An 8813-nucleotide genomic window follows, 5' to 3' on the forward strand; every position below is an offset into this window, starting at 1 on the left:
CACTTTGTTTCTAGTTTTTCCGAAAACAAAACCAACTAGTGTGTTAAATCTGGATTAAGGACAAGGAATTTGAAGAAAGGCAGTATCCAGATAACCCTTATTTACACGTGTTTTTAAACAATTCATACTGAGACTAGTCTACATTAAAAACAGTTTACAAGGCAGAGTGCTTCTCACCATTCATGCTATGTGTTTACAGAACAGACTGCCATAGTTTAATGTCACTCTCTGTCTTTCCTTCAGTACAGTGCTACTGTGTCCCCAATCAACCCTACAAGATAAATTTGCAGCTATAAACAAAAATGTCACTTTTTTCCTATGTCAACAATTTCTATCGATAACATCATATTTTATGCATTCATTCCTAGATTACTGTGGGAGCCTAAAGTACTATATTTAAACCTTGTGTGATGTGCAGAAGAAAAATAAAAATTGGCTTTTAAGGTTTAGAGAAACTGTTTTGTAACAGACCTGGGCTTCTATTTTCACATTTTCTTTTAAATTTATTTAAACTTGGAGAATTTCAAATTCAATCAAATGATTTTTTTTTCATTTTTTGATTCAAAATTTTCAGGCTCATATTTATGTAAAGATGAGCAATTCTGAGAACTAGAGCACTCTATCTCCATTTAAAATGCTACAAATTGAAAATGGAAGGAAAAGCATATCAACCGAAGATCAATCCAACAAATTCAGCTCCCATAAAGGCTAAATCACATATCCAAAGCTGGAGGATAAATCATTAGAGTCTGCCGGTTGTACAAGATCAGTAGGAAGCCATCTGGCTTATTCGGCTTATATGAATGTAATGTGTGTATTCCAAGTTTTTGATATTTCCACAGCTCATAAGTAATGAGGCTGCTGGCACCAAGGTTGCATTGTACCCTAATTTCTGGGGGATATTTTATTTGATTTTTGTTTGTTTTCTATAGCAAATCAAAGTATGAATGCCTCTTCAAAAACAAATTTCACTAAATTGGAAAGATTATGGTCTCCAATGTTTAAGTATAGCAAGTGCTATATTTATCTCTTTACCCCATTGAATGTTTGTGTTCCCACCCCCCCCCATCCATTTTGGAGATGGTGGGGGATGGAGACCACAATTATCCCTGCCTAATTTTCCTCCCCCAACTTCCTTTCCTCCTTTCAAATTTGTTGCAGCAGGAAGTTCTTTAAGGGAAGGTACTCTGACCTTCCCCAAACTGACTGGAAGAAGGAACTGACACTGGTCACTGTGGGGAAGAGAAAGCATCATCACTGTCACCTATCTCTCCCTTCCCACACCTGATTTCTGGTTGCCCCACTGCACCCCATCTCATCCCATGACTCTCCTAACCTCAGAGTCAAAAGCCAGGGCTCAAAGTGCTGGCTGGTCCTTCCCTTGAAACAATGGAGTTTTAAAAACTAAACAGATACATTTTTTAAAAAGCTGAAATTTAAAAAAGAAAAGTATGGGCGTGACCTTTAAACTATTTTATAAATTCTCCCCATTCATCCTCCCTCTTTTTCTCAAATACGCGGCGAGGCAATAGGTACTCCAGAACAATGGCTCTCTAACTTTAGCTGCTTTAGGATCACCTGGAGGACTTGCTAAGGCACAGATTGCTGGGCCCCATGTCCAGACTCATTCAGTAAGTCTGGGACAAGACCTTAAAACCTGCATTTATAACAAATTCCCAGGGGATGCTGATGCTGCAGGTCCAGGGACCCTCTAAGAACTACCAGCCTAGACACAGAACAATTGCTAAAGAGAGGAAACCCAGAAGCCGCGATTCCAAGGAAGCTCACCTCCAGCTCTAACACAGGGAGGCAGCAGGAGGGGTGTTGATACAGGAAGGCACAGTATCAAGAAAAGGAAAGTGAAATTATGAACATAAATATGATCTTCCAGCCAATCAGCTCTTGAGACTTTAATTTGCCTGCTGGCTTATATTTCTCTCTCAAACTGCCCCTGGTGCCCTGCAATGGGCACTTGAAACAAACATATTTGGGTCTAAGTCTTATTCGCAGTATGTCCAACTGGGTCAGTCAGCTCTCTTTTGCTGGAATAAATGCCTGAGACTGATCAATTTATAAACAAGGCTTATTTTGGCTCACAGTTTTGGAGGTTCCATTCATGACTGACTGGCCCCATTGCTTTGGGCCTGTGGCAGTACAGTGTGTCATGGCCGGAGGCTGTAGGAAGCCCCTTCACTTTCTGGCCAGGCGTGAAAGTGAGAAAGAGACCAGCAATCCATAATCTCTTTTGAGTGCATGCTCCTGATCACCTAAAACCTTCCTACTGGATCCCACCTCTTAAAGACTGCAACCACCTCCCAATCACATCAAGCTGAAGACCACGCCTTTAACACATGGGCTTTTGGGGAACATCCCAGATCCAAACGTTATCACTTCATTTCAAACAACAGAACCCACCAACGGTGTTGTTATGTGGATTAAATTTCATTTTGCATGTACGATGACTGGCGCCTATATAGCAGATGTTAGCTTTTACCATGCATACCCATACCTTTTGACATTCCCATGAGAATATTCAATATGTTTAGCATCACACTGCCTACTTGACACTATAGGCCCAGTCATTAATTCAGTTAATAATTATCAAGTAGCTGCTCCACAGCTAGTGTATAATACTGTCCAAATATATTGAAATTATGTTCTATAAATAAAAATGTTGATATAAACATTTTGATTTAGAAAACTTTTGATTTTATGCCAACTTACATTTAAGATAACTATCTGACTCCAAAATTGGCTAACTAAGGAAATTGAGAGGATGTGTTTACTAACCACAAATTTTGTTTGGACAGACACTAAAAATAACAGAATGGGAGAAAAAAAAAAAAACAGAGAAAGGAATTCTGCAAACACCTTAGTCTGATATTATTTAGGGCATATTTTAGACAATACTAGAGATCACATATCCACTTTTCCCAAAAATCATTATTTTATTTATGTGACCAAACAATGAGGAACAAACATGGGCAAGGTATCCTATTTTGAGTACACAATGATGTCATTTTTAATTTATCACGATGTCAGTCAGAAGCTTAATGATCAGTTAGGAACAAACAGGAGCAGTGTTCTTTATGAGTTCTTCCTAGACCCTGGGGTTAAGTTACCCTGCTACCAACTAAACACCCAAATTCATCAGGCCTCATTTTTTTGAAATGTATATAGCAAGAAGGTGAGTGTGACATTCATTGAAGTTTCTTGATCTTATCCTTTATGGTGCCTTTGCTCCTTCCTTCTCCTATGTCTTCTTTTCTCCAGGAAATTTATAAGGACCACAGAATTTTAGGAGCTGGGTAGAGGCTTTAGAGAAATCCAGACAAACTCCTAAGACCAGGAAGTTTGAGTTCCCTGCCCAAAGTCAACTGTTCTTGGGGACAGTAGGCACAGACATCTTCCCTTCCCATTCAGCACACCTTCCCCTCTACCCTGAATTTGGCTGAACCTGGATAAACTTCTGCAAAAAAAAAAAAAAAATATATATATATATATATATATATAATTATCATATGTTATAAAAAAGACTCTGAGCTTCAACAACACTTGTCTCCCAATGCTAGTCAACAATGATTGTTGTTGATGGGAAAAATGAAGTTACCTTGGAGCTCAGGAAACAATCAGACTAAAAAAAAAAAAAGAAAGAAAGAAAGAAAGAAAAGAAAAAAATTAAAGGAGAAGAAAGTTTGAAAGAAAAGACTTTCAGAAAAGACTATTTTAAATCTGTAAAATCAGGTACTTTGTATTTTGTTTTAGAAATCTAACTTGGACAATACTTTCCCTTAATTTTCCATAAAGCATCATGCAAAACCATAGTGCACCAAAGTTTTTGCTGAAATGAAAATATAAGTTTTAAAATCGGAGCTTCTCTATGTGGGAAAAAAATTCTGTTTCTATTCACTTTGCTGCTGTTTGGTTTGTTTGTTTTTTTTCCTTCAAAAGGTCTGCTTATCTAGACCTGTGGCTTCTGTGATGAGTGGATATTTGGGGTAAATGTGGCAGCTTCCAATGGTGGTTTGACCCATTCTGTTTGCAGCGCTTCTTCCATGGCATTGTCTCCGCATCCCCCTCCTGCAGATGCCTGATGTTTGCCGGTTGGCTCAGGTTATCACCTCAAGAAGCTGGAGCTCTCCCAGCCTCTCCCCCAACCTCCTCACGACCTCTTCTGGCCGAAGATTTGCAAAGGGTTTGCATCTTCCGTGGCCCTGGCACGCGAGCCAACATCTTCCCCAGGACCTGGGCGTGCGGTCCTCAGACCTGGCACCCCTGGTTCGGCAGTCCCGGACAGGGAGGCGCGTGGCCACGCCTTCTCGCTGGACCGGTTCTGTTCTCTAACCTCTTCCTACGCTACAGGCAGGCGGCCTCGCTCGCAACTAACCAACCACAAACCAAGGGAAAATAAAGTTCTCACTCGAGACGCACCCAGCGTCTAGGACTGCCAGATCGCAGGAGAGTCTGCTAGTTAGGCTGACCAGCACCTTGGGATAACCCCCAGATCCCCGGGAACAACGCGCTTTCCGCGTCACGATTGCTGCAGACGGTGGGGTGACAGGAGATGCCAAGGGACAAGCCAGGGACAGCGCGAAGCCACATGGGCCGGAGGGCAGGAGGGGGACCCGGGGGCTAAATTCGTGGAACTGACTTGAGGGGCTGCACCACCTGCACGCCCCAGAGCTCGGGACCCGACGGGATTATAGTCACTAACGATGTCCTGTAAGGGACTGTTCCCGTCCTTTCCCTCTCCCAGCCGGCCGAGGAATCTGAATATACCCACGCTCACAATCACAAACACATAGGCGTCCACTCCGCCCCAGCTGGGGTCGCGGGGCCGGGACAGGTATGTGGTACCCCAGGGCAGGAATGCCCAGCCCAGCCCTGCAACCCAGAGGTACCCCGTCACGCTGCCGACAGCCAGACGCGCGGGAGGAAGACGAAGCTCCCGAGCGGCTGCACCGATGGATGCTCGCAGGCGTCACACCTGGGGAGCCTCGCAGCGGCGGCGGGCAGTGGCAGCATTAGAAGTCCCTGGCGCGCCCCCTCTTTTCCTGGGCACAACTTTGCGCAGCCGGCTCCGCCCTCGCGCCCGCCGCCGTTCCTTACCCAAATACTGCCGCAGGTCAAGCAGGAAGCGAGGGGGTCCCCCGCTGAGCTGGTAGAAGAGGGAGCCCAGACAGAAGACCAGCAGGGTGGCCATGCAGAAACCGTAGTCCCGGAGGGAGAAGCGCAGGAAAGGTAGTAGGGAGACCCGGCGCTTCCAGCCGCCCAGGCCCGCAGGGGCGCCCCCCACAGGGGCCCCATGGGGCCAGGGATCCGCGCCGCCGCCGGGATGCTGCTGCTGCTTCTTCATCGCCTGCTCCGCCGCCTCGCACAGCCGGCCCGGGCCAGGAAAAGGTCACCCATCCGCCGCGAGGAGGAGAGCGCGGCCGGCCGGCTGCACATGGGGAGGGCCGCGCCGAGGGCAGCCGGGTGGGGGCGGGGAGGGGCCGAAGTTGCCGGGCTCAGGAGACTTTTCTCGGCATGGTCCCCGCAGCCCGCCGCGGCCCGAGCGGCCGAGGTACCCGGCCCCGGCTCGGGAGCGCTGCCCGCGTCCGTCCCGCGCCTGCTAGTGCTACCGCGCCCCGCGCCCTGCCGCGCCCCGGGCTCGCTCGTGGCCGCCGGGGCTCGCCTCCAGCGCCAGCGTGGACCCCCGGCTTTGTGTGTGTCGCTTTCGGCGTGTTTTGTCCCGGTTCAGGCTCCTCCAGAAAACGGCAGGGAGGAACCGGAGGCGGACACCATCCCCTCGCTCCACCTCCTTGACAGGGGTTTTCCTCCTTCTCCTCCCCTTTCTCCCTCCGGCGCTCCGCAGCCCTCTCTCCTCCCTCGGCCCTCCCTCTCTGTGCTCGGGTCTCCGCGTTTCGCTCTGGTGTCACATTACTGCCTTTGCTGGGGCTAGGGGGGGCGGCGATTATTCGCAACAAGGAAGAAAGTTTCTGGGGTTTTTTTTTCTTCCCCCTTTCTCTTCTATCTGGCCTCTGTTCCTGCGCCACCAGCGACCTCTTGGGGCCCGTTGACTTCCCTCTTGTAAACAGTCACCGGCAGGAAGAAGCGCGACTGATTTTACTGTATCTGTGTTTTCATTTCAGAAACTTGATTCTCCTCCTGTATCCCATGTGAGCTGTCTATGAAGGCCAATAACGGGGTGCGAAGGTACAGGTTCAAGGCTCAGCCGAGATGGTGAAAGAGCAAACGGTGTGAGTTATAATTAAACATGCCCGACAGAGCCAGGCTCAGAGCCCGGACTACCCCCAGAGAGGCGCAGAGGTCGCTTCTTGCTCTTCCTGGTTCTGCAACTTGTCTACAGCGGAGGAGAGACTAGACACAAGTGCGGGGTACACAGCGGGTTCAAGAAGGTCCTTGCCCTCGCAGATATGAAAGGGAAAGAGCCCCGTCCCCTTATATACCTCTTTTATTGCTGCCTCTTCTTCCCTTCCTGGGGAAGCTTCTGGAACCTGCTGCGGAGCATCGCAGACGCTGATCCCCTGATGGGCTGGGTGACTCACAAAGGGTTGCGCTCATCAGCCACACTTGAAGCCAGAATAATTTATCATTACATAAGAAGCTGTAACACCAGAGGTTTCGTGACTTGCCCAAGATCACAGAGATAGTAGGAGTAGGAGGCTTCTATGACTTTCCCAAGGTCACAGATAGCACGAGTTGAGTAGGGAGCCGCAGTCAAATCTATTGACCCTAAGCTCACTACACCAACCTTGCAACACTACAACCACATTGCAAGATGGCTCTCCTTGTCCTCTGCATGGGGATTGGAGGGTGAGATATAACCCATTTAGCCTAGGGCTCATTGAGAAAGAGGAACCTCAATTTTTGGTTCCTCTTGTCCCTGGGTCCCAACTCATTCTGAATTTTCCAGTAACAAACAAACTGATTAAAGGTAGAGTCAGGAGCCAAGAACCTCTGTAATTCCAAAATAGTGTTCTGAAAGCCTTTATAAAGTTGGATATCTGAAGAATTTTCTATGGAAAATTAGGGAATTTGATCCTGAGACCAAGAATTTAAAATTAAAGAATAAAGTGGCTTAACCATAGTCCATACATGAGCATCTCTGTTTCCCATTTGTAACATGGGTGGGGAAGACACAAAGACAGAGTTATTAAAGAGGTGGGCATTGTCACATGCATCCACTCAGATGTGTGCATTCACCAAATTCTGGCAATTTTACACTGTCCTGGCCCACTTTCTAAGGGATAGGAAGGCTGCTTTGGGACCCCAAGAAAAGGGAAACCTTCTTAGTTTAACACTCCCAAATAGAGTGTTAATGTTTCACGTTTATTTCATGAATCTGAGATTTATCTGGATTAATGCACACATAGAAAGGTGAATGCCCCTGAGAGAATTAAGTCAATCAGCTATTGCCCATAATGTAATCAATACAACGAATAACCCAGAAGAGATTCCCAATTAATAATTTCTGAGAGACTAGGAGATGGGAGTTGCTAAGCAATTTCCATAATGTTTTGGAGACCACCTTTGACAAACTGGGCCTGTACTTAAGGTGTGGCCCTATAACCTGAATGTTTACTAGATTTAAAACTGCAAGAACCCCTATTTTCACAAGGTCCCTCCCGCCCATGGCTTCTAGAGACTTCTCTCAGCACACTTTGGGAAACCTCCCAATTTTTTCTCCTAGGGAAAGGAATCTGAGAAACAGGGAGATGGGGCAGGAAGAAAGGAAACAAACATCTGAGAAAAATAAGTAAATATGGGAATAAAAGTCTAAAAATAAAACAGTGGAAAGGTTATGAGGAAAGTACAAGGGGGCAGAGTCCAACTCAGAAGAAACAAACTAAGACATGAAGAATTTTCAAGGGTAAAAAAAAAAAAAAAAAAGGTCAATTTTTAAAAGATTGTGTTAATAGACTAGCCGCCCAAAAAAACTCATGAAGATATCAAGATACAAAGAAGTTTCAGATGAAGAAGGAAATGCTTTGTATTTTCACCCAATAAAAACTTAGATGTTTGGGTAAAACTTTGATCTTTGAAGTCCATAAATGTCCCTTAAAATTTTTAAATTTCATCTACTTGTACTAATAAATGGTATCTCATCTGTACCAGGTAATAAATCCAATTGTAGAACTTTGCGAATAATTTTTATTATGATTTAGTAGACTTTATTCAACACCTTAACCTCCATCCAGCTCAGTGTCACGGAGATTCTCAATTCCTTGCCTCTCCAGTGACTTTTCAGCTTTGTCAACTAAGCCACTCACTTTTGTCCCCAGGGACACCCTCCTTACTAATGACAAACTGCATCTCCTCCAAAGTCATTGTCTCCAAAGTCTCCTTTTCAACCACCCCTCCCTCAATATCTGGCTGTATGTCCTTCCTATAGCTTCGCTAATGCCCACCCTAGCAATTTCAGTTTCAAGAACCCTCAATTCTTGTCCTTGACCAAACATCTTATCCTGAGTGTTCACTTGCTTCTCTTTCCAATTTCAATTGCTGATCCACCGTTCTAATCCCTTTTGGCAAACCCCCTTCATTTCCTTATATGCTACAGCACTTTCTGGCAAAATTCAGGCTCTATTAAACTGGACTTTGCACCAAACACGCAGAGTTAACCCCAAAACACGCAGCATTGCCAACTGGCTTCTGTTTGGGAAGCACAAAAGGCCAATGGACACATATCAATGCTGTCTGGCCATTCCACCCTGACGTGACTATTCCGCAGCATTTTTCTCTTCAAACCCACCCGTCTCCACCCTCTGCTCATCCCTTCAGTCTCTGCTGACATCCTTGACTCATATTTT

General features: G+C 45.9%; 1 protein-coding gene across 1 annotated transcript in view; it reads right to left on the reverse strand.

Moving 5' to 3' along the window:
* Positions 1–5356, reverse strand: part of Ust (uronyl 2-sulfotransferase) — a 262683-nt gene extending 257327 nt beyond the window's left edge. The window contains exon 1 of the mRNA XM_026401958.2: positions 5110–5356. Coding sequence (XP_026257743.1) covers positions 5110–5356 — 247 coding nt within the window. The remainder of the gene's footprint in view (positions 1–5109) is intronic.
* Between the last annotated feature and the right edge of the window lie 3457 nt (positions 5357–8813).

Source organism: Urocitellus parryii, chromosome 8 (assembly GCF_045843805.1).
Source record: "Urocitellus parryii isolate mUroPar1 chromosome 8, mUroPar1.hap1, whole genome shotgun sequence".
Classification (NCBI taxonomy): domain Eukaryota; kingdom Metazoa; phylum Chordata; class Mammalia; order Rodentia; family Sciuridae; genus Urocitellus; species Urocitellus parryii.